This window comes from Acanthochromis polyacanthus, chromosome 12 (assembly GCF_021347895.1).
Source record: "Acanthochromis polyacanthus isolate Apoly-LR-REF ecotype Palm Island chromosome 12, KAUST_Apoly_ChrSc, whole genome shotgun sequence".
Taxonomy (NCBI): domain Eukaryota; kingdom Metazoa; phylum Chordata; class Actinopteri; family Pomacentridae; genus Acanthochromis; species Acanthochromis polyacanthus.
Genome location: NC_067124.1, coordinates 1,196,138 through 1,221,802, shown reverse-complemented (window position 1 = coordinate 1,221,802; position 25,665 = coordinate 1,196,138). Strand labels below are relative to the sequence as shown.

The 25,665-nt window shown below is 40.1% G+C and overlaps 1 protein-coding gene across 1 annotated transcript in view; it reads right to left on the bottom strand.

Moving 5' to 3' along the window:
- Window positions 1-348: 348 nt before the first annotated feature.
- Window positions 349-25,665, bottom strand: part of me1 (malic enzyme 1, NADP(+)-dependent, cytosolic) — a 108,557-nt gene continuing 83,240 nt past the window's right edge. Inside the window, exons 6-14 of the mRNA XM_022204918.2 lie at window positions 19,521-19,624; window positions 4,500-4,609; window positions 3,273-3,370; window positions 2,887-3,000; window positions 2,591-2,696; window positions 2,266-2,408; window positions 1,994-2,167; window positions 1,038-1,136; window positions 349-933 (exon numbers count right to left, since the gene is read on the bottom strand). Of these exons, the coding sequence (XP_022060610.1) occupies window positions 766-933; window positions 1,038-1,136; window positions 1,994-2,167; window positions 2,266-2,408; window positions 2,591-2,696; window positions 2,887-3,000; window positions 3,273-3,370; window positions 4,500-4,609; window positions 19,521-19,624 (1,116 nt within the window). The 3' untranslated portion in view covers window positions 349-765. The remainder of the gene's footprint in view (window positions 934-1,037; window positions 1,137-1,993; window positions 2,168-2,265; window positions 2,409-2,590; window positions 2,697-2,886; window positions 3,001-3,272; window positions 3,371-4,499; window positions 4,610-19,520; window positions 19,625-25,665) is intronic.

Genomic DNA, 25,665 nt, shown 5'->3' with positions numbered 1-25,665 from the left:
ATAAAACGCCAAAGTGTCCTGCAATGACAGCAACAGATCTGTGGAGGGAGCCACAGCACCATGAGACACATTTCAGAATCACCTTGCTGTCATATTCTCAAGATATTCAGTGTAAAGCAAACAAAAGATGAGGTATAAACACTAACAAGGCAAATCACTGGAAGACCAAGTTATTAATCTATGCGTTCTGTCCAAAAATACAGAAAGATACTACAGTGTGTCTTTGGTATAAGGATTCTGTGAGAAACTCAACAGAGGCTGCTTCAGAAAACATCTAAAATCCAAAGTCTAATACTCAGTGTGTCCTTGTTGTTATTTAGAACAGATGCAACAATCACACATGGAAAATATTAATCAAAATCATTTTTATTTGACAAAGCGCTTTTTGGATGGTAGTGGACACATTCATTAAGTAACTTCCTATTACAGTACGTGAGACGCGTTCTTTGGATATGTTGTTGTAAAATGATGTGATAACAACCGTCTGTTTTACTCTGTGTCTCCTAATTTACAAGTTTATCTCCTGTCACTGTTTTTAAACTGTAAAATCTTTTAAATTCTGTTTTTTACATTTTTTTTACCTGCTATGCTTAAACTACTAGAAAGGAAGATAACTCTACGTGTGTTGTTACCATTTATTTCACAGCAATATTAAAGAGAAAATTCTAGATTCTTTTTTATTCCAACATCATGCCTTGTGATGACATTGGATGTCAGTCGTTGAGTCGCCTCTCCAGGTCTCACTCTGTCTCTCTGTCCAGTGCATTAAAGTTTGCATGACTGCACCATCATACTGTCCTCTGGCCAGCGGTACGAGTCAACAACAAACTCATCGTAGTCGGTGCTGTAGCAGAGTGAATGAATGTGCGCTTGTTTGTCGGACGGCTCGGGGCGAAGCGTGGCCATGTTGTGCTCGTAGGCGTACTCCATGATCTGTAACACACAGGATATGGAAAATAGAGTTTCTTAATCCTCTGTCTAACAGTACTCAGATGTGATGAGCTGCTGGATAGTGATACTGTGCACTCAGTTGTCACCTTGACGGCCAGTTTGAGGGAAACGTCCCTGATGGAGCTGAGAGGAGGGTACAGCCTTCCCTCTGCCAGGTCCTTCTCTGTCACCAGGTGAGCAAGAGCCTGATGAACAGAGAACAAAGAGCTCATGTTGCAGTAGAGAACACATGGAAGTAACAAGCTGAGGAAAGCTGTGGAAGTCAGATTACTCTCAGAATGTTTTGTTCTTCATTTTATCAGTGCCTTGGAGCTAATGTTGATAAAAAACTTGCACAGGTGTACCCCTGTAGATGACCTGGTGAAGCATGAACAGTGACCAGGGTTTGATTCTGACACACGGCATGATTTGCTGCATGTCAAGCAAAAATATAGAAATTTACTATTGTAATATATAAAAGCAGGTAATGTAATATGCTTCTATGATGCCACATGATATGCAGTAAATAGCTAAAAGACTTAGAATTATAACATTCTTTCTATAATACAAAACATCTATATACACTACATGTAGAGTCACTTAGAAATGTCCTTATTTCTGAAAGAACAGCAGTTTTTTTTTTCAATGAACATAACATTAAATGAATAAAGAAATCCAGTGTAGACATAGTTAATGTGGTAAATGACTATTGTAGCTGTAAACGGCTGATTTTTAATGGAATATCTCCATAGGGGTACAGAGGAACATTTCCAGCAACCATCACTCCTGTGTTCTAATGCTACATTGTGTTAGCTAATGGTGCTGAAAGGCTCATTGATGATTAGAAAACCCTTGTGCAGTTATGTTAGCACATGGATAAAAGTGGGAGTTTACATGGAAAACAGGAAATTTCCTGAATGACCCCAAACTTTGGGACGGTGGCGTAGGTCTTTTTTTCTTCAGATTTCGAACCAAAGGAATCAGGTAGCCTTCAAGTTCTTACATTTGCAGTAAAAACAGCATAAAAAAGTAGAGGAAGGTGCGTATACGCTGTATGCTTCACCTCTGCTGCAGTAAGGAAGACCTCCTCAGTAACGTGTTGTATCGCACATGCAGTGATGCCCAAACCCACACCGGGGAAGATGTAGGCGTTGTTGCCCTGACCGGGGTAGAACGTCCTCCCATCAGGCAGGGTGACGGGGTCGAATGGGCTGCCGCTGGCAAAGATGCCACGCCCCTGCAGCACAGGGAGGTTTAGTGAAGTTTATAGCTCATGTTTTCATTAGACATGAGCAATAAAATCCTTCACAGTCATGACCTGGAATGCAGCTGTACCTCTGTGAGTGTGTAGCACTGCTCAGCGGTACATTCGGCCTTGCTGGTCGGGTTGCTGAGGGCGAAGATGATCGGGCGTTCGTTGAACGAGGCCATGTCCCTGATGATTTGCTCGGAGAAGGCTCCAGCAACAGCCGCCACACCTGAGATAGAAAACCATGAGTGGGCCACATATTTCATTTCTACATTGCTTCTTTAGAAGAGTTTCTCGTCGTGTTAACACAGTGAAATTCTGTGGATCATCTTCTGCATTTTCCATTTAACATTAAAGTCTCATTTAAGTCTGCAAATCCATCAGCGTCGTCTATGGAAGACCACGTTGTACCGATGATAGCTGTAGGTTTCAGTTCCTGGATCACATCCTCCAGTTTCTTCATGTGTGGATGATCGTGAGCAAACCTCTCCTTCTCATGGGTCAGGTGGTCTCGGCCCTACAGAAAGATCACAGATATTAACACTCAAATGCTGGACAAAGCATGTTCGTGTTTACGGTGCGCTGCTTTTTTTCTGCCTTGTTTCTACTCTACTTCATCATTCATTCTGGACATCTACAAAGCTCAGATTGCCGTATTCTTACCTGCATGTGTACATGTGTTTATCCATGTGTGTTTAGTAAGATACCTTCACAATGAGACCTTTGGAATCGACCATCCAGATTTTTTTCAAACATTCGTCTTTAGCCAGTCCTTCTTTCTCCATGGCCATCGTGATCAGCTCGGCAATCCCCATCGCTGCCTGGAGGTAAGACCACAGGGAGGGTAAAAGAGGAGTCACTTCATTACACGTTCACACCATCTTAAGCCAGGCTTAGTTTAAAATTCATCTTCTGAGCCTCTTCTTTAAAGTGAGATTGTACAACATTGAAAAGTTTTTAAAAAACGTTCCTCCTCTTCCAAATAAAAAACGACCCTGTAAGCAGTAAAATGCACTCTTGTTTAACACAGTGTAGTCTGCATCTGCTTTATTTACCCCCATAGTAAGTATGAATGAAAGAACACTCCACCTACCTCCCCTGCCCCTTGGAACACAATGGTATGGTCGCACATTTTGCTTTTTGTGATGCGGAGGGCAGCCAGGAGTCCAGCTACTGCCACAGCAGCGGTACCTGAGGACAGAGCCATGTTTACCACTTAAAGCGACTTTTAATGACATTCTCCACAGGGTTCTTAAGAACAAAGCTGTCTTGCACACTCAAGAGTGGCTAAAGACTAGAAAACAGTAGGACAAATACAGAATATGTGAGCTGAAAATGACAGGCATATGTTAAGGAAACTAATATTTTAATATTTTGTGGCAGAGTCACTTATATTCAGTCAAAATAAATGCAAAAACTAAAAAAAACTGTGCTGTCTGGTGCTGATACACACTTAGAAAGGCTAGAGCAGCCTTTATGCTTCCTAAGAGGGCAACATGAATCTACAATGCAGTCACAAAGCTTACTGACGTGACCTCATGACACTCATTTGATGTGAACTAAATAAAGTTAAACATGTCCAAGCAAATGCAGGATGTGACTATTTAGTCGCATTCTGGGACCCTTTTTGGAGGCAATGATACTAAATTTGATAAAAGGAAACACCAGGGTGACTTATAAATCTTTCTGTACTTTTGAAAAATTAATTCATAATCATTTATCAGCAAGCATATGTGCCTGTAAGTGTGTAAGTGAGACAGACTTGTGTATTTAAGCACTCGTGTTATTGTTTGGCCATTTGGTGACACTTAAACTATTGATTTGTGTTTTTAAAAGAAAGGATCATTCAAATTCTCCTGTTCCACCACATGCCAGAGGAAAAAGTAAGTCTTTGTTGACTCTAATGATAGTGAACAACAATGCAGGCTCCCCAGACCCAAAAAAAGACAACAAAAAGACCCCAAAAGTAGCTCCTGTTCATCTGATCTCCTTCAAACTTGTCACTGAACGTCCGTGGGTCTCCAGTAATGAGTCTATGCCCCCCAAGTTTGAAGTGGATCAGCTTAAAGGTTGTCCAGATATGCAAAGACCACACATACAGAGATTTTATTGTGTATTGAATCTTATCAAGAAAATGAAATGAAACACATGAAAACAATGTTTATCACAGTCTCAAGGAAGTGTGTTTGGTGTAAAGAAGACCGTCAGGCTCTCTGCTCTACTTCTATTTGTTTTTCTGCTTCTTATCGGCTACACTGATGAAATGTCACATATTTGTGTCAGTTTGCACGTGTGTGTTTCTGTTTCTGTGTGAGTTTACCTTGAATGTCATCGTTGAATGTGCAGTACTGGTTGCGGTACTTAGTCAGCAGACGGAAAGCGTTAACATTTGCAAAGTCTTCAAACTGAATCAGACAGTCCATTCCATACCTGGAAACACAAAAGCTGCATTTAAAGGGAGAAAACAAAGCTAATCGACTTAATGCTGAGGGAGAGCAGACTGCTTTCAAAAACACCATCTCAGTCCAGGTGGGGGTGCTCTCCTACTATACTACAGCTGACTGATGAGCACAACGTTACAACAATGAATGAAATTCAGGTTTTAAACATGAAAAGCTCACTGGAAATAGGAAGAAATATGTCTTTTGTTCCACATGAAGTAAAAAAAAGCAAATGAAAGCCACTGAACTGTGCCCACTTTTTTATTTCTTAGTTATCTGACAAACTGACACCTGTTTCTCCAACTTTACGACAGCAGCTCATAATGAGCTTCAATGAGGGAGGCCAAACATCTAATAAAGGAGCAGAATCACAAAAAAGTCAAATCTGAGGGAGGAGCACACAGAGGCCACCCAGTAAAACCAGCAGCGCCCCGTTTTACAAGATGCTGCTCAGACCACCTGACACATACAACCAGTACAGCCACACAGGAGCAAAAAGCTGCTACAAAAACATCGTCCAGCAGCAGCAGCGTTATGAGTCTGCAAATTAGATTTAGCAGCTACAAAACAGAAAGTTCAGGTGCTTTTGTTCAGGAATTCACTGGATGTTTGCACAGAGGCGGCTGCTGCTGTGTCTCAGATGAGAAAAAATGAATTTTAATCTGTAGGAAAAGGAAAGAATGACCTGCTGAGGGTTTTCAGGATGACAAAGCCAAAGCACGGAAAATACTGTAAATTACTGGAGACTTCTGCCACAGCTGTCACTGCAAAATATCTACCTTAGTCATTTTGTAATATTTACTGAAATCCAATTCACTGCCCATCTTCAAAGAAAATCAACTTTTGTTTTATGGCTTTTCCAATCACCTCATGCCCCTTCTGCTGTCCTGTCCCTCATCCTGAGCCTGCAGGTCACATAATTAGTTTACAATGGAAACTGGAGCAGGTTCAGGATTTCAGACAGCAGAACACTAAAGCAGGCATCTTTATTCTTCTGTCTATCCAGCAAGGAGTACACCGGTACTACTAAAAAAGTACTGTGATATATTCCCATTAGAAATACACTAAAGATACAAACTAAACTAAAACCTGTTTTACCAATACTTTAGTTGATTCGCAGTGTTTTGCTAAAAGCACCATTTCTGATAAAGTGTCACACGTGTCTGTGTGAGTTGCAGTTTTTTTCTCTCTGGCATCTTTCAAGGACCCAAGACCTAAATCAAATGTATGTATGCATATATATATATATATATATATGTATATATATATATACACATATATATATACAGTAGCTGTGTTTTTATCACTACCATGAAAAACAAATAGACCATTTTGTGTTTATTTTCACGTTACTCGTGTTCTGGAGCCGCTACAGGAGTAAAACACTTATTCAACCAAGAAGCAGGACTGTAAAAACAGGGTGATGAAATTAGATTTAAGACAATTCTTTGCACAGTTTGATCTGTCTCTATAACATCATTACTTTGGTATGCACACATATTTGACATGCATCATTACAAAGCTCCAGATCTTCGCTTTTCTTCTGATCTCTGTTGCTACAGAATAATGGGTGTGGAGACGGAGCTCTATGTAAACTCTAACTACGATTAAGTTTGAGTGCAAATTCAAAATACTTTTCCTTGTCGATGCTTCGTCACACAGACAAACAGCTGGCATCACTGGAGAGAATAAGTTGTACAGCTTCATTTGTTAAACGCTCTACAAAAAGTGAGAACGAGCCGCACCACGAGAAAGCTGGCAGCTGCTACCCTGAGCTGTCCAATGACATGAAAAGTCAGAAGTTGTAAACATGGAATTCACTTTGCTACAACGTGACGTGAGTCTTTGAAGTTACTATTAAAATTCTGTAGTTTCTGTAGATTCAGCAGCATATGTGGGTGAACTGCACTAAAGTTCTTTGAGTGATGTGAACTAAGATTAGGTACATTTATTAGGTCTATTTCACATCTATGAAAAATGGAACGATAGGCCGAGACCTTCTGAATCCTGCATTAAAAACACGTTTCATGTTTCAGTAAGTGAGTAAAGAAGAAAACTGGGGACAGGCCAAGCAAATAGACTGAAACGACCTCGACACCTGCAGCCTCGTCAGGCAACAGAGAAACAGTGAGACATGCTGAAGAGACCCACGCTTTTAAATCCCTTCTCATGAAATTGTTCTCCACAGCCAGCCATTTCACTGTCTAATAACTTTCTCTTTTTTCTGTTTCTTTTTCTGCCTTTTCATAAAACCCCACCTCAGACCTCATAAGGAAAACGATCCTTGTTTGCACTGTTATTGGACAACTCTCTAAAGCATTTCCCACTTGTTACAGTCACTGCTAAACTGCTTAGATTTTCTCCAAGAAGGAGGGTGAAGCTGAGCGGAAGCAAAGCAACAGGAAAGAAAGTACAGGATGAGAAGCGACCTGAGTTCAGCTGTAATAAAACTTAACGTCCTGATGAGCGAGTGCCATCGCTGGGTCACTGTTTATTCTTCCGTCTGCCACACTGCGAGACACAGATTCTTAATACAGAGACTGACAGCGTGGCTGACTTACTGCCAGCTCTGCAGTGGTGTTGAGGAGAGAAATGTGTTTTCTATCAAGCAGTGAGCGGCACTGAAGCACTGAGGGCCTGTGCAAAGAGGAGGAGTAATGAGGCCAAGAAGGGAGCTATAAACTTTTCATTGTGTTTGGGCTTTAGGAGACAGGAGACAGGCGAGGATGGATGTGGCTTTACCCCATCACCAGTGCAGCACCTTCTGGCATGGTTTGGTTCAAGTCACTACTGGAGGTCACACCAGTTCATGGAACCAAGCTGGTCGTGCAAATATTCCAAAGAAGTGGATCTGGGACTTTAGTCTCCTGGAAGATCAAAGTCATGCTGACATGCTGCAACTACAACTCTCACCATACAGTCAAAAGAGAGGATTATGTGGCCTGAAAAACACTGAATTGATTTTTTAAAACCAGACGAGAAGAAAGATCTTCTGGGACATTTGACATGCTTCTGAGTAGGACTGAGCTGTGAACACATCCATATTTATGGGCATCCGCTGACCGTAAACTATAGAGTGACACTGTGGTTGTGGCATTGCAGAAAGAAGGGATCATCTCCCCACTGCAGAAAGCTCTTTCGTTCCGTGGCCTGCACCAATAAAGATAGTGGGGGAGTGTTTTTGACAATATGTGTGTGTGCTTTGCCTAGAACAAAGCTCCCGTTGGAGGTTATTTGTGTTCAGTGTCCCTATTCTGCTTGGAAGTCTGCGTTCTTTCCTTGACAACCCTCTGAATGGAACGCCAAAATCTGACAATGCACCTCTATGCCAGAAAAAAAAAAGAACGCACAAAAAACTGGACACAAAGAAGCAGGATTTGCTTTTGTGTCTGTGCTCCAGTATGAAGGGCAGTAACAGAAGCAAGTCAGGGCACACCCCAGAGATGAAAAGCTGTGACCATATTCCTGACTGTGTGGAGCTGTGAAAAGTGCATTAATATCAGAGCAGCAGAACGGGAAGATGCAGAGATTTTAAGTGCACAAAACACACTGAGATTGCAATAAAAAAGTGCAGATGCTTGAACTTCTATTGCAAATCCAATGTAAATAAATGAAATACATTTCTGTTCAAAAGGTTGGGGTCACTGAGAAATGTCCTCATTTTTGAAAGAAAAGCTATTTTTTTCAATAAAGATAACATTAAATGAATGATAAATCCAGTGTAGACATAGTTAATGTGCTAAATGACTATTGTAGCTGTAAACAGCTGATTTTTAATGGAATATCTCCATAGGGGTACAGAGGAACATTTCCAGCAACCATCACTCCTGTGTTCTAATGCTACATTGTGTTAGCTAATGGTGCTGAAAGGCTCATTGATGATCAGAAAACCCTTGTTCAGTTATGTTAGCTCATGGATAAAAGTGGGAGTTTTCATGGAAAACATGGAATTGTCTGGATGACCCCAAACTTTTGAACTGTAGTGTAAGTCATTCATTCAACTCTATTAGTAACACTTCAGATAGAGCCAATAGCTGCTAGCCAAACAGCCAACTACTTAATTACTCCAGTGGCTACTTTATTAGGTCATATAAATGTCGACTCCAATGAAACTGTCTTCATTAACAACTTGCAATCGGCATCATGTGTATATTTGACAGTCACTCACTTTCACATCAAAACACGGGAGCATGATGGTGGAGAATTTTTATTTTTATATTTACAAAGCTATTCATTCCTTTAACCAGGAAGTCTCTTAAGATTAAAATATTTTTTGGATAGGAGACCTGGCCAACAAAACTGACAACAAAACCCATCATTGACTGTCCACACAGGGGACATCCTCATCGGAGAGGCGACCTCAGGAAGCACCAAAGTCAGCCAAAACTGCTGGAATTTCAGACACACAGACATTTATGGGCTGAATCAATGAATGAACTGATGAATTATCTTCATTTACACACTACAACTAGATGCATTGCAAACACACACTAAAATATACAGTGTTGTAAAACTAAACAGCAGAGAAGAAAATACAGAACAAAGATGCAAAAAAGAAGCTAGAGACAGTGAAGGTGGCAAAAAGTTAGTCAGAAGACGGCGCAGTTTTAAATCTTAACTATTCATAGACTGTGTGGGCTAAAACGCTCTAGAAACCTAATTCTCTTTTACAATAACTCACTATGTTTACAACTGGGAGGGCAAACTCATTAAAGTGTACAGTTATTAAGTGGAGTGTACTTGATGGAACAGTGGGATCAGAATGTGTCCGAAGCCATCCGGTGTGGGCTTTTATGGCCACATTTTTCTAACCCTCCTATTGCTGATAAACAATAAAAATGTAGAATCTAAGTCACTGGCTGGGAAAACTTTCACTAAGTTCAGGGCTAGATGGGAAGTCTTGAAACTTTAGACTTATCTGTGTTATGTAAAACAGAGACTTTGTTCCACATGTCATAGCTGCTATTAAAAAGAATTACAGACTGAAACCCTGCCATCTACATTTGGCAGTGAGATCACTTTCACTCTCTTTGTCCGGTGCTTTGTCAACAGCAGTGTGTGTTTAGAGAGCTCTGAGACCAAGAGCCTGGTGGGAAAACAGTCTGAGAGAACAGGTGAGAACAGGCGGAATAATCCGGCTGACCCCAAACTTTTGAACAGTTGTGTATGAAAAATCATTTTCCTTATACATGCTATGCATTCAAACCATCGGAGCTGTCAGATAAAATCTGAGCTACCATCACAATAACTGGTATCAGTTTGGTCCTGACTCTGAGTTTAGCTATGCTGGATGGGAAGAACAGAAGAATGAGGAAAATGTAAAGAAATGTTTTTGTTGAATTTACAAGAATTTGTTTTAAAGAGAGTAGATTTTTTAAAACATTTTTTAGGTGACAATTATGTGCAACTTATTAAAAAGCATGTTTGAAACAATGTAGTTATTTTCTTCATTCAGTGACTATGAAATGCTTGCAGTGTATCAATTAAAGCAGAAGACAGGAGGCAGAGGGAATGTGCAGCTGAAACACCTTTGTTTGTTTATTGCAGGTCATATTTTCATTGCTTACTTTATATGTTATTATAAATCAGATTTGCTTCATTGCATGCAGGCCTAGTCAAAACATCCTTTTCGGATTTATTTTCTGTTCAAAATGAGCTTGAATCTGTCTGCTTTGAAATGAAGTTCAGTTTGATCAAATTACTTCACCCTTTATTTTTGACATTATGCACAAGACGGCTGCACTAACTGGTTTAGCGCTGGCTAACAGCAGCATCAGGCTCTTTCACATAAAGCTGTGATAATGTTAGCACAGACAGTCTGACAGTAGCTTCCTCTGGCTGGTTGGTTCTGACAGTCACATCTATGTCTCTTCATGCTACACTGAGTACAGCTACTTCAGTCTTACTTCCTTCATAGAAGCATATTTAAATCCCACAAAAGTCACAGAAACAATCATAACCTGTTTAAACGGCGCCTCTTAAGCCACTAACTGTGTGTGCAGTGCTTGTATGGACTAACTGAATCATGAGGGTTCACTTACTGCTGTGATCAATTGAATGTTACACTTCCTCTTACTAAAAGAAAAGTAAAAAAATAATCAGCAGCTACAAATGTACAGTGATGCATGATTGTTAAGTCAGTCACCCTTCTTTTCCCATTTCAGACATGACGTGGCATCCTACGCCTTTATTCTTCTGCTGCGTTTTTAAACATGCTGGAAGACAGAATCCTAGCAGACTGACGGCGTCATCACCCTTTAAATACTGACAAATCTTCATTAGTGTTCAGAAGTGATCACTTTTTAAAATTCTGACTGAGTCGCACCCACATGGGGCCAGTAAAAAGAAAAAACAGACAGACAGACAGAAACCTCTCATGAGAAATAACCAAACTTTTCTAACTTTGAAGAGAATTTGTTCTGTTTGTGCAAGGCCACACTCTTTCATGGTAAAAACCCTGACTGAGAAAACAGATTTTCAGAGTCCATTTGAAGGTTGCGTATTAGTGTGAGCTTTGTCTGAAAGCCAGTCTCTCTTTATTCACTCACACAATATAAATTACCATATGAAAGAAGGTGTTTTGATCGATTTGAACACTGGGGACTTCCAGAAAGAGAAAAATAACCAGACCGGCAGACAAGACAGCAGTGTAACCTTTCCTACCACGGGACTGTTGAAGCCATTCGAGCCACTCTGGTAGGACAACACACAGCCCCGTTGTGCCTAACACTTTTATTTTGCTGTGATTTATGATGTGCACCAAAAAATACTGCCAGTGGAAGAAAAAAACTTTGACTTATTGTCTTCTAGAGCAGTCCTGACAGAGTCTCTTTCACTTATTGCTAAACCAGTCCCATATAATGAGAGTAAATGCTTTAAATATTTTCATCAATGCTTGAGACATGAGAAAAGAGACACTTTCCCATGTGGGGGATCACTCAGATGTTTGGTGTTATGTCTGGGAAATGAACAAGTGACCCAGCTCCTTCAGGAAACACAATCTGGCTTCATCTGTGACTTGATGAAACCTGAATCTCCAGCTAAGAGGAAATAGGTGGATGTCAAATATACCTCCAGCCCTGAAGGAGGGAGACTGACAGCAGAGCTGAAGGTATGAAGAGATTCTTTTGGTTGGATTGTATTCATGAGGACCGCAGAGAAACAGGAGGACCTCAGCAAAAAAAGGTCACAGACAAGGGTGCTCTGTCCAAACACAGCTGTCCAACCTGTGTGCATATATGTGTGTGTTTATGTACACACACACACACACACACACACACACACACACACACAGGCTGTGTGTTACCTCTGTCCCTACGGGGGCTTCATGGCTGAGGACTTAATAAATAAATCCCCAGCCGCCGCCCCCCCCCCCCCCCCCCCCACACACACACACACACACACACACACTCTCCAGAGAGGCAGCATCTCTCAGCACACATTATTTCTCAAATCCCCGAGCCGTCATTAAAGAAAGACACGTTCTGCATTCTTTCCTCCTCTCCTCTGTCATTTCTTTCATCCATTCATCCATTCATCCATCCATCCATCCATCCATCGGCCTGATCCTGATTCTCTTAGTGCCAAAAGTTTAAAATAGTTGAGGGCATTCATTGCATGCTACTCTGACAGCCTGACCTGTCAAACATTGTACAACCTTACACAACACGAGCAGCTGACAGCACGATGCCAAATGTTTCTGAGTGAATTATGTGTCTGCAAGTATATGTGCAGCATATTTTGAACACCAAAATGTACTTTAACATGCCAAAAATCTACAATGTTTAAGGTAAAAATGGTGATATTTTACATTTTTCTGAATATTAGCAATTCCCTTTATAGACCAAACTGACCAATGGCAAACCACCTCTTTATAAAGACTTCCTGTGTAGACAAAAATCACTATCGTCACCCAAAAACTGCTAAAAACACACCAGTGAACCCATCAATGCACTGGTTGTCACATTCCTTCATTGCACTACAGCATGTTTTAACTTGATTTAAAACAGGAGAGCCTAAAGTGTCTACAGCTTAAAATGGTCTCCAAAAAATGCACTGTGTACTCCTGTTTGAGTGATGTGTGCTACAAAGTACATCCAATGTTTTAAAAAATAATACAGCTACATCTCTGGAACACATGTGTAAAGAGGAGGGAACCAGAGGGCTAGTGAGTGAGCTACATAAACTGGGTGAGGAGACAGAAATTAGTGAAGGACAAACACACTGTTGTTTTATGTGATTTTTATGGGATTTGCCATAAAACACTGAACAATTCTAATTTAGTTTTTTCAAAGGAACAGCTTGGCAGTGCATGACTTGAAGTTGTTTAAGGTCTTGCCAAGACGAAGAGATCGACACAACGTCTGTCAACTAAAAACACAAACTACAGGCAGAAATGTTGCATGCATAAAGGTTGAAACAGGAAGTGTCAAGATTAAGAAAGGAAAAATAATTTTTCTTTGTTTGGTTATTATAATGCTAATAGATTAGCAACATGGTTTGACTTCTGTTGATTAGTGTGGATACTAGAAAACAAAATGGATTTGTTATGTGTCTTTTACATTACTATTTTGTAACTAAGGTATTCACATTAGTATGAAATAAATAATCAATGACAGCATTTTCAGTATATTTTAAACTTGGGACTATGTTTACCATCTGTCAAATTTATCCTATCAGTGCAGCATGTACACTACCGTTTGAAAAATGTCCTTATTTTTGAAAGAAAAACTGTTTTTTAAAAAATTAATATCACTTTAAATTAATCAGAAATCCAGTGCAGACATAGTTAATGTGATAAATGACTATTGTAGCTGTAAACGTCTGATTTCTAATGGAATATCTCCATAGGGGTACAGAGGAACATTTCCAGCAACCATCACTCCTGTGTTCTAATGCTACATTGTGTTAGCTAATGGTGTTGAAAGGCTCATTGATGGTTAGAAAACCCTTGTGCAGTTATGTTAGCACATGGATAAAAGTGGGAGTTTTACTGGAAAACATGAAATTGTCTATCTGAATCCAAACTTTTGAACAATAGTGTACACTGCATCTGTACAGAACTAGGGATATACAATAAATTATCATTACAAGTCTATTTATGATGATGCACTTGCACTCCATGGAGACTTTGGGCAGTGCACCAACATGCTAACAAGATTAGCCTTGAAGTCTGGGAAGACAATGGGCCAGTTTTATCCATCCATCTATTGTCTATACATCACTTAATCCCCATCAGGGTCGTTAGGGGCTGAAGTCTATCCCAGCTGACTGAGGATGAAGACAGGGGACACCTGGACAGGTAACAGTCTGTCACAGGGCTACACATACAGACAAACAATCACACTCACATTCACACCTACAGACAGTTTAGAATCACCAGTTAACCTCAGCATGTTTGTGGACTGTGGGAGGAAGCTGGAGAACCTGGAGAAAAGCCACAAATGTACAGGAGAACATGGAGACTCCATGCAGAAAGATCCCAGGAAGGCCGAGACACGAACCGGGGATCTTCTAGCTGCAAGGCGACAGTACGAACCACTGCACCACTGTGTAGCCCACAATTTCATGAGGAAGTGAATTATTATAATTTAGATGTGTGAATGTGAATAAGTGTGAATAAGACCATAAGTATAAACTCACACTACGGTTGAGTAGAATTTTATTTGGCCTTCTTGCACAGCCAGAATCTGCAATTTCTCTGCTCGCACTAAGCAGGTAAATACACCACCATGTAGAGTTCACAATAAACTCAATCATCAAACCCCCAGTCACTTCTTTCTAGTGGCAATTAATTTAAAAAAAACTTTATCATGGCTGTGTGCTCAGTGTTGCCAAAAACAGAGAAATGTAATGTTATACTGTGCAATTTTTAAAACTAAGATTGTAACGCCAGCTTTAACAATGGATTTAATAGATGTTTTTTTATTTTATACTTGTATACTCCAGTAAACACCTCACCCTTCTGTGAGCATGCCACATTTGAGTGTTTTGACTGTTACAGTAAAATCACAGCCAATTAGAGACATTTGAATATTGTCATTTTGTAAAACAAAAGTATAAAAAATGTTGTGCATTTTGGTAGTTTTATCTGGAGTACTGACAACTTGCTGAGTGATGATTCCAAAACTGAACAGTTACTTTTGGACAGAGTTCAGTCCTATACCCAGCTGGGAATTGTTTGGTTTAGGTTGGTTGTTGCGTTTTCTTTCCTTTTTCATTTTTGTGTGTTTATTATTATGTAAAAATGGCTGCATCACAATGACCCACTGATGTTTTAAGTTCTTACAGTGGAGATCAAAAGTTTGGGCACCCCAGGTAAAAATTTGTAGTAATGTGCATAAAGAAGCCAAGGAAAGAAGGAAAAATCTCCAAAATGCATCAAATTACAGATGAGACATTCTTATAATATGTCAAAAAAAGTTAGATTTTATTTCCATCATTTACACTTTCAAAATAACAGAAAACACAATAATGGCATCTGCAAAAGTTTGGGCACCCTGCAGAGTTAATACCTTGTACTGCCCCCTTTGGCAAGTATCACAGCTCGTAAACACGTTTTGTAGCCACCTAAGAGTCTTTCAGTTCTTCTTTGAGGTGTCTTCACCCATTCTTCCTTACAAAAGTCTTCCAGTTCTTTGAGATTTCTGGGCTGTCTGTCACGCATTGCTCTTTTAAGGTCTATCCATAGATTTTCACTTATGTTTAGGTCAGGAGGTTGTGAAGGCCGTGGCAGAACCTTTAGTTTACACCTCTTGATATAATCCACTGTGGACTTTGAGGTGTGTTTAGGATCATTATCCATTAGTAGAAGCCATCCTCTCTTTAACTTCAGCTTTTTCACAGATGGCATCAAGCTAGCGTCCAAAATTTGCTGAAATTTTATTGAATCCATTTTTCCTTCTATTCGTGAAATGTTCCCTGTGCCACTGGCTGCAATACAACCCCAAAGCATGACTGATCCACCCCCATGTTTACTGCTGGACAGAGGTTCTTTTCATTCAATTCTGTGCCCTATCTTCTCTAAACGTACCTTTGCTCATTCCAGCTAAAAAGTTCTACTTTAACCTCATCAGTCCACAGAACTCGTTTCCAAAATGCATCAGGCTTGTCTATATGTTCATTTCCAAACGTCAAACGCTGATTTCTGCGGTGAGGACGTAGAAGAGGTTTTCTTCTGATGACTCTTCCATGAGTCATTCCGTGCAAATCTCCCTCTTCGTCCTGGAACTGTGGCCTCTATATAGTGGAATAGTGCAGCACAACTCCAGTGTCTGCCAGATCTTTCTGGAGGGATCATGCAGTCAAACGTGGGTTTTCACTTGCTTGTCTCACAATCCTGCCAGCTGTTCTGTCTGATATTTTTCTTGGTCTTCCAGATCTTGCTTTAACTTCCGCTGTTCCTGATGACTGCCATTTACTACTTAGATTCCACACAGAGGATATTAGCATCTGAAAACGCTTTGCTATCTTATAGCCCAGTGGTTCTCAATCCTGTTCCTCAGGACCCCATGTCCTGCATGTTTTAGATGCTTCCCTGCTCCAACACACCTGATTCAAATGATCAGCTCGTTGTCAGGCTTCTGCAGAGGCTTGATAACGAGCTGATCATTTGAATCAGGTGTGTTGGAGCAGGGACGCATCTAAAACATGCAGGACATGGGGTCCTGAGGAACAGGGTTGAGAACCACTGTTATAGCCGTCTCCTGCTTTGTGAGCGTCAACTATGTTCAGTTTCAGTGTTCTAGACAGCTGCTTAGAAGAACCCATGGTGCTGATTGTTGGGGAAAGGTCAGATGAGTCTGGGCATTGAAAACCTTTGAGACTGACATTACCTGGTCTTTCCAGATGATGACTGTGAACAATCCATGACAGTGTCAGGTCTCAGCTTTCCAAAGGGGGTATTAACTCTGCAGGGTGCCCAAACTTTTGCAGATGCCATTATTGTGTTTTCTGTTATTTTGAAAGTGTAAATGATGGAAATAAAATCTAACTTTTTTAACATAATATAAGAATGTCTCATCTGTAATTTGATGCATTTTGGAGATTTTTCCTTCTTTCCTTGGCTTCTTTATGCACATTACTACAATTTTTTTACCTGGGGGGCCCAAACTTTCGATCCCCACTGTAAAATATGGTTGATCTGAGATGTACAAACAAAAAAGTAATGGAGTTTAATTCCTTAAATGTATCGTTAATTTTCCTGTGACAGACTGGTGACCTGTCCAGGGTGTCCCCTGCCTTCGCCTGAGTCAGCTGGGATAGACTCCAGCACCCCCCATGACTCTAGTGAGGATAAAGCGGTGTATAGAGGATGGATGGATGGATGGATCTTTAATTTTCAAATACTGTGACATTCATATATGGTTCTCAGAATGTTGAACTACTTTTACTTTCACACTATGTAGTTTTCTGACATGCACCTGGGAAGTTAATTTAAATCACAGTCCAGCTCGTCTGCACAACAGTCATTTATATGCAAATAAGACAAAAGTACCCTGTTCAGTGAGCCCTGAACAGTGTATAAAAGGAAGTTTATAACCCTCACATTGTGTAGTGGAATTCTTACAGAGAAATCGGCACACGCCAACAAAAATAAATAAAAATTTAAATGTGACAAAATGAGTGAAAATTAAAGCTCAAGGTTTCAAACCCACAGCAGAGCCTTGGCTTGTTGTTTTAGAGGTGATGTCGTTGTGTTCTTAGACAATGTGATGATTTCTTTCATTTCTGTTTGAAGACTGATCGTTCACCAGCAGCTGATTCTCTCTTTGAGATGGAAGTCTGGCCTGAAATCAAACATTGTGTTGCATCACTAACTGTGTGCCTTTAACGAAGAAGTATTTTTAAATGGTGGATTAACGAATCTCTCCAGACTTTCTTCTCATTGATGATGAGTCATCCTGGGTGTATTTTAGTAAAAGTTTAGTTTCTTAGAAAACTAAACATGAATATTACTTAAACGACTGCAGAGCTGTAATCATTCATTGAGTCTCTGAGCCCATAATTATTCATTTTCCGCCAATCTGGCTCCTTCTGGGAAAAAGCATCGCTGTTCCCTGTAGTTGAGAAGCTACCCGGTTATTAGAGTCATGGCTTCCTGTTGCCAGCTGGAGGGGGACCAGACCCAGACTTCTCCTTCTGGACTCCAGTCTCTGGGTTAGAACGAGGCCTAACCAGGCCCATGTGTGTGTGTGTGGCTGTGATGGCTCCATGGCACACCGACACAGACATGTGGGTATGCATGCTAAGCAAAGGTTTACAAAAGCAGGTCTGAGGTAAACACTAGCCCCAACAAGAAGCAATGAGTCTCTCCTAAATTCACCTCAGAAAAGTGGGAAGAAGTTCAGATCAGTCCATGCAAACCAAATAAGTGACAATATGGAACATTAAATGCCTTCCACTGTCTCCTAGTCAAAGAGGTCAAAGCTAACCGCTAACAAGGAAATGCGCATTCCCTTTGATTGAGGATGAAGTGATCAGATGCTTTCTCTGGACTGGACTACTGGAGTAAATAGAGAAAATAAAACATGTTCTTCAAATAACAATAGGTCTCTCACAATTCAAGTTCAATGCAAAATATTTTCACTGAACTTTCATTATAACTATTTACAGTTTCACTGTGCTTGAATTGCAAAATGAAGAAAAAGACAGAAAATAGCAAAGGTTGAAGAGAGGAGAGAGGCCACAGAAAGCCTCAGAAAGAGTCCAAAGGTCAGGATGTTTTTTGCTGAAAAAAAACTTTGTACAGTGTCCACTTTAAAACCAAACTATCCAAATGCAACAGCCCAATGTCACTGCTTCAGCACTGCAGCATAAAGTATCCAAGACCTGAGTCCTACAGAAGGTAATATTGACTTATGAATTTAACATAAATCAAAATGATGTGGGATGAAGGCTGGTAAAGTGCAGAGTTGAGTACGGAAGCCTTCAGATTCTGTCAACAGCAAGCAACTGACTGACTGAAGCTGACGTAACTATTAGCAATAACATAAATACAGGTCAGATCTGTCTGACACAGTGCTAAGCAAGTTCACTTCAGACCTCTTCTAGTCTGGTCTAACAGTATCAAATTGCTGCTAACAACAGATATTTTGTCACAGGTGTGGTCAGTTTTAGTATCCCTGCTCTTGGTCTAGTTGTGGTGGTACAAAATTTAAGCAATTAAAAACAATATGTTTCCTAAAACAAACCTAATTATTTATTCATTTTTAAATTTCTGTCTCATTTTCTCTTTTGGACATTTACTATTGCATTTTAATAAAGTACGAAATTTTCTTTTCCGATTCCTTCCTTAATTGATGGAATAATTTGTAGAACACCTGTAGCCATCTCTGGTTACAGGCTCAGCCCCATTCCCTAAGCACATTTCTAATTATTCTGTGTACAACCAACAAAGAAGCTCCCCTATCATACCTGAAAAAAATTAATGAGCTCCATTTCTGTGGATTAATAAGTGCTCATTTCATTGTGGTCAGTTTCAAAATAGAAGTCTACCTACAGTTCAGTCTTCCTCCAAACCGTTGCTTGTCTCTTGGTGATTTGTCTGAAGGAAACCATGCCAATTAAATTAATAGCTCTAATGGCTACCAAGGCTCTGACCACTTTTCAGTAAGCTAATTTCACCATTCGGCCGGTAAGTGCAGTTTTCATTATTATTTCTTAGCAACCAAAACTTCAAAGAAGTTCAAAGAGGGTAAAACTGAATAAGTGGTGACTTAAGTTCCAGACCTCTGAATCCCACAAATTTTGGCTGCATGCACTGCGTGCACTGACTATGCTAAACTGCTTAACATATTTCTTTTAAGAAGAAAACCGTGCACTGTCTTGCCTGAAATGACCATAGCAGACAGCAGAGAGGAAGTGGGCAAATGATGAATGGAAGGTCAATGCGATCGTACCTGTCTGATACAGCCTTCATAAATTCATCCAGCAGGTCGTCGTAGGCCTGGCCTCGCACTCTCTTATGCCTCAGTCCAATGTAGAGAGGATCCTTCAGAAGTGTCTGCAGAAGCACATGGAGGCAGAGGTCAGAGCAACACGTGAGAGACGAGCACAGAAAACCGTAGAGAGGCTGAAGCTACACACGTGGACAAAATTGTTGGTACCCCTCAGTTAAAGAAGGAAAAACCCACAATTCTCACTGAAATCACTTGAAACTCACAAAAGTAACAATAAATAAAAATTTATTGAAAATTAAATAATCAAAATCAGCCATCACTTTTGAATTGTTGATTAACATAATTATTTAAAAAAACAAACTAATGAAATAGGGCTGGACAAAAATGATGGTACCCATAACTTAATATTTTGTTGCACAACCTTTTGAGGCAATCACTGCAATTAAACGATTTCTGTATTTGTCAATGAGCGTTCTGCAGCTGTCAACAGGTATTTTGGCCCACTCCTCATGAGCAAACAGCTCCAGTTGTCTCAGGTTTGATGGGTGTCTTCTCCAAATGGCATGTTTCAGCTCCTTCCACATATGTTCAATGGGATTCAGATCTGGGCTCATAGAAGGCCACTTTAGAATAGTCCAACGCTTTTCTCTCAGCCATTCTTGGGTGTTTTTGGCTGTGTGTTTTGGATCGTTGTCCTGTTGGAAGACCCATGACCTGCGACTGAGACCAAGCTTTCTGACACTAGGCAGCACATTTCTCTCCAGAATGCCTTGATAGTCTTCAGATTTCATCGTACCTTGCACACTTTCAAGACACCCTGTGCCAGATGCAGCAAAGCAGCCCCAAAACATTACTGAGCCTCCTCCATGTTTCACCGTAGGGACAGTGTTCTTTTCTTCGTATGCTTGGTTTTTGAGTCTATGAACATAGAGTTGATGTGCCTTACCAAAAAGCTCCAGTTTGGTCTCATCTGTCCAAAGGACATTCTCCCAGAAGCTTTGTGGCTTGTCAACATGCATTTTTGCAAATTCCAGTCTGGCTTTTTTATGAGTTTTTTTCAGCAGTGGTGTCCTCCTTGGTCATCTCCCATGAAGTCCACTTTGGCTCAAACAACGACGAATGGTGCGATCTGACACTGATGTACCTTGGCCTTGGAGTTCACCTTTAATTTCTTTGGAGGTTGCTCTGGGCTCTTTGGATACAATTCCAACGATCCGTCTCTTCAATTTGTCATCAATTTTCCTCTTGCGGCCACGTCCAGGGAGGTTGGCTACTGTCCCGTGGGTCTTGAACTTCTGAATAATATGAGCCACTGTTGTCACAGGAACTTCAAGCTGTTTAGAGATGGTCTTATAGCCTTTACCTTTAAGATGTTTGTATATCATTTTTTTCGGATGTCCTGGGACAATTCTCTCCTTCGCTTTCTGTTGTCCATGTTCAGTGTGGTACACACCTTTTCACCAAACAGCAGGGTGACTACTTGTCTCCCTTTAAATAGGCAGACTGACTATGAGTTTGGAAACACCTGTGATGTCAATTAAATGACACACCTGAGTTAATCATGTCACTCTGGTCAAATAGTTTTCAATCTTTTATAGAGGTACCATCATTTTTGTCCAGGCCTGTTTCATTAGTTTGTTTTTTTAAATAATTATGTTAATCAACAATTCAAAAGTGATGGCTGTTTTTGATTATTTAATTTTCAATAAATTTTTATTTATTGTTACTTTTGTGAGTTTCAAGTGATTTCAGTGAGAATTGTGGGTTTTTCCTTCTTTAACTGAGGGGTACCAACAATTTTGTCCGCGTGTGTAGATGAGGCAACTGTGCCAAATACTGAACCTATGAGAAACTCACTTAACAATGCATTAAAATGAACTCAATAGGACAGCTTACAATAATGACACAAACTGATACAGCATATTCAGACATTGTTTTTTTTTTTTACGCTTACTTAAAAAAATAGACAACCTGACCAACAGAGGACTGGTGAGCTCTCTTCTTTCCAAACCTTTATTCAGTTTTTCAACTGGCAGTCTTGAGATAATTTACACATTTTTTTGCACAGATTCTCTTAAGCCCTTACGTAACTTTTTTCCAGCTATATGGGAGTATTCCAGTTTGTCTCTATATGTAGCCCTGTGACAGACTGTTACCTGTCCAGGTGTCCCCAGCCTTTGATCCAAGTCAGCTGGGATAGACTCCAGCCCCCCACGACCTTAATGAGGATTAAGAGGTGTATAGATGATGGATGGATGGACGGATGGATGGATGGATGGATGGATGGAGTATTTCAGTGTATCAGAATCTAGACCTTCATCATTTGAAAGTCTGTACTGATCATGTGCAGGAATCCTGAAGTTAAATTCAACACCTTTGAAGACTTTCTAACATCTCTTTCATATAATGTAAGACCTCAACAGCACAAACTTTTATTGAAATTGCTGTGTGCATCACAAAGTGTATTTTTTTTACAAGTACTGTAAATACAGGACTGGATAGCTCTGATTCCTATCAAGGTTAACATTATTGTTTTCTTACAAATCAGTCAGTCTGCCAGTTGCTGGGTCTCAGGCCTTGTTACCAGGTAATAACCAGGCCTCAGCCATGGTTTAGATTCAGTGACCTGCAGCCACCTGTCCAGGAACTTGTAACTCCCCATAGTGTTTGTTAGATTATATCCCATAAAGGGACCTTCATGTAGTGCTGACAGCACTCAGTGGGTCTTTGGAGAGAGAAAAATGTTCGGCCCTTTCACGACATCAAACTTAGATTCCTTCCACCGAGTGTATGATGCTGCATCTGCAACACGGTTGCCAACTCCGGCCTCATGCACATTTTGTAATCACCACTAGATAATTTCCAAACATAAACTCTAAGTTTTTCGATCGCTGCAAATTGATTTAATAGAAATTCTACTGGTAATTTCACCAAAGTTCCTGTGTTAAATAGACAGACGTTTGTTTAGTTGTACATTTATACATGTGAAAGTGTGTAATGTGTCAAGAGTCAATTAGACAAACAACAAGAATAAAAATTCTATTGGAAGAAATCCTTTAGAAATTATGCTTTACTTAGATATGATTAGGGTGCAAATTCATATTGGTTCTACAGAAGCCTCTCTAATAATTATTAGAAAATTACACAGCCATAACCAATGTTCTCTCTAATTTTTCATGAGTCTGAGCAAACACACAAACTCACTGAGCAGACCCTTGGACCACTGTGAGCAACATCAGACGTGTCACTGTGGTCACGCCAGCATGCCATCCATCCAAGTTACATGTTTGTTAAAAGAACCAAATTACAGCATTTACATTTCTGTTAAAACACTTTGTCAGGAGGAACCAGTTGAAGGCTGCATTGATTTTGGTGACACTACAGTGTATAAGAGTGAAGTTATTGAATATTTTAGTCTCTCTTTGCTGTTGCAGACGGTCCCTGTTCACGCCATAGACACTCGTGTTATTTCTGTTATTTCAGCTTGAAAGACAGCTACTTTTCATATAACTGGGCTTATAGCACATCCTGTGTCTTACAGCGATGGGAAAGAGGCATCGTTTATGTTTTGACAACCTATATCTAATGAGTTATTGATGCTGGAAGTCTGAATCTGTGAATATCTTTCCAACTTTACTGAACTTGGGGCCACAACTGCCCAAGGAGTAGTTTATTTAATTTTGAAAAAAGCATTTAGCCATACGTAAAGCTTTAAGTGCTTTATTAACACGGAACTAAGAATTTTGCAGTCTTTTATGATAACAGGTTATGTCTGAAAATATGTGGCATCATTTTAAACAGTAAAACCATATTAATGAAATAAAATGCAATGGCCAACCAGTGTGTAATACTGGATTCTGCAAAAACATTCTGACAACTGAATGCAGAATACTGGACAAAGAAATTCTCTACAGCTATTTTTTCATTGATATCTAAATCTTATCTTAAAACAGTTAATGTATTAACTCATTTATGTGTGTATGCACATATTTATTTATTTATTTGAGTTTTGAGTGAGTTTTTCTTTAGACAGGCAAAGGCCATTTATTGATCACATATAAGCTATTAAATAAATGTTTATTGAAAACTAAAAAGCATTTAAATAAAACTTAGGAATTTATTGAGTCACTAAAATACTGTAGAGTCTACGGCCACATCAGCATGATTATAAGCATAATGTGGTAAATTCACAAACATATACTGTAGGAAATCCAGCTAATCTCATCATGATGTTCCTTACCACATCGACTTCCGGAGATGATTAGATGATGATAAACTGTGACCTGCTGGTTGGGTTCTCTCTGTTCTCATGTTTCTTACATGTTGGTCTCCTGATGCTGCCTTACTTCAGCCAGTCCATGAGCAACAGAAAACACAGTTTTTCTTGTACCCATTGCCAGGGGTTCCAGTCTTCCCACTCAAACGTTTTTGCTTCTTTGGACGTGGTGGAGTTACGGGTGTAGACATTTTTAAACACGCAGAGCAGTGCGCAGCAGCGTCTGTAACCAGGCAACCCGCGGCAGGACCATAGAACCGGGCACAGAGAAGCATGGATATATATAGAAGACTAGATACGATAGCGCGCTGTAGCAGCTGGCTAAGGTGGCTGCACATAAGGACGTCTGTAAATGACGTTGATTAGCTGCGTAAATACAATGTGAATTACATCACTGGCTGGAGCAGCCAGTCACCGGTCACTCACTGACTCACATTGAAAAATAGCACAGAATGAATTGTTATGAATTTATTTTATTTTCAATTTAGGTTGGATTTTTTTTGTGCGCAGCGCAGATTTTCTGTGCGCTGAGACTGTGTCAGGAGTGCGCAACTGCACACGGGCACAGCTTAGAGGGAACAGTGCCCATAACAGTGTTAACCAGCTGAGATGATATTAAAAATGGGGAACTTGCGATAAATATTAAAATCTTTGTTTTCAGAAACACCCTCCAGGACCAAAGAAGAAATATACAACTGTGAGAAACACTTCCTTGTGTGTGTAATATCTTGTTTAATAGTTCTAATTTTTCCTCTCAGTCATCAACGATACGTTGGTGTACAGAAGCAAAGAAACCTGACCTCTGAGAATGAGACTGAAGAGATTTTGAAGTGATTCTAAAACAATAAATCATTCAGTTAAAAGTCCAGTCATTCAATGATAGCCATCCATGTCATGGTTATTCTAAATGCTTCAGCTGAAGACAACTGGACTTCTTTTTGGTTGTTGAAGGTGTTTCATCTCTTATCTCTTATTCTTCTTCAGTTCTGACTGTTGAAAAATCCAAGATATTTTTTCTCACCTGACTCACTTGACTCACAACCTACTAATGACACAAGTCTCAAGGAGTTGAGTTCTCAAAACACAACTTTTTGGTGCGTTTAAGACTCGGCAACACTTTTAGATGTAAACTGACTCACCTCAAGGATAAAACACCCAAACGCAAGCTGAGCAATGTTGTATCTGCAGTCCAGTCCAATGCTATAAGGAATGCCGCACAGCATCTGTGTTAAACTGGAACAGCCATTTTCAAACAGAGGAGGGGTCCATGACACCACTTACCAGGTACTTATATTGCAGTCTTTAGACCCCTTCCCAGGCAGTTTCACCACCGTTAACACCATAACTTGTGTGAACCTTGGCTCGTTAATGAGCAGTGAACCAGGTGATTTGAGGGAGAATATTAAAGAGCTGGGATTCCCTATCAGTCAGTCACAAGTGTGGAGGTCTCTTTCATGAGAGGAAAAGTCTTCCAAAACCAAAAAAGAAATCAAGTTGTCCTCTGCTGAAGCCTAGGAAAACATTTCACATTCAAGCGCATCAACCTCAGTATTTCTGACATCATACCAGCCATAATATAAGACACAATAGATGGCAGTCCAAGAACATGAATAAAGAATGCAGATGTGTGACTGAGGATAACAAGCATCAACTAATCAGTCCTTCAAAGCTGCACTTGAACTTTGACCTTTGCACTCCAGTGTTTTGGAGAATGAGAGGGATACAGCACTGAAGTAAGAAAATTAGGACAGCAGTCGATGGGAAGTTGTGTGTGGCAGAGAGGCATAGAGAAAGAATGGGAGAGAGAGAGAGAGAGAGAGAGAGAGAGAGAGAGACTGTGATGAATTAGGCGGACAACAATCCCGTCTA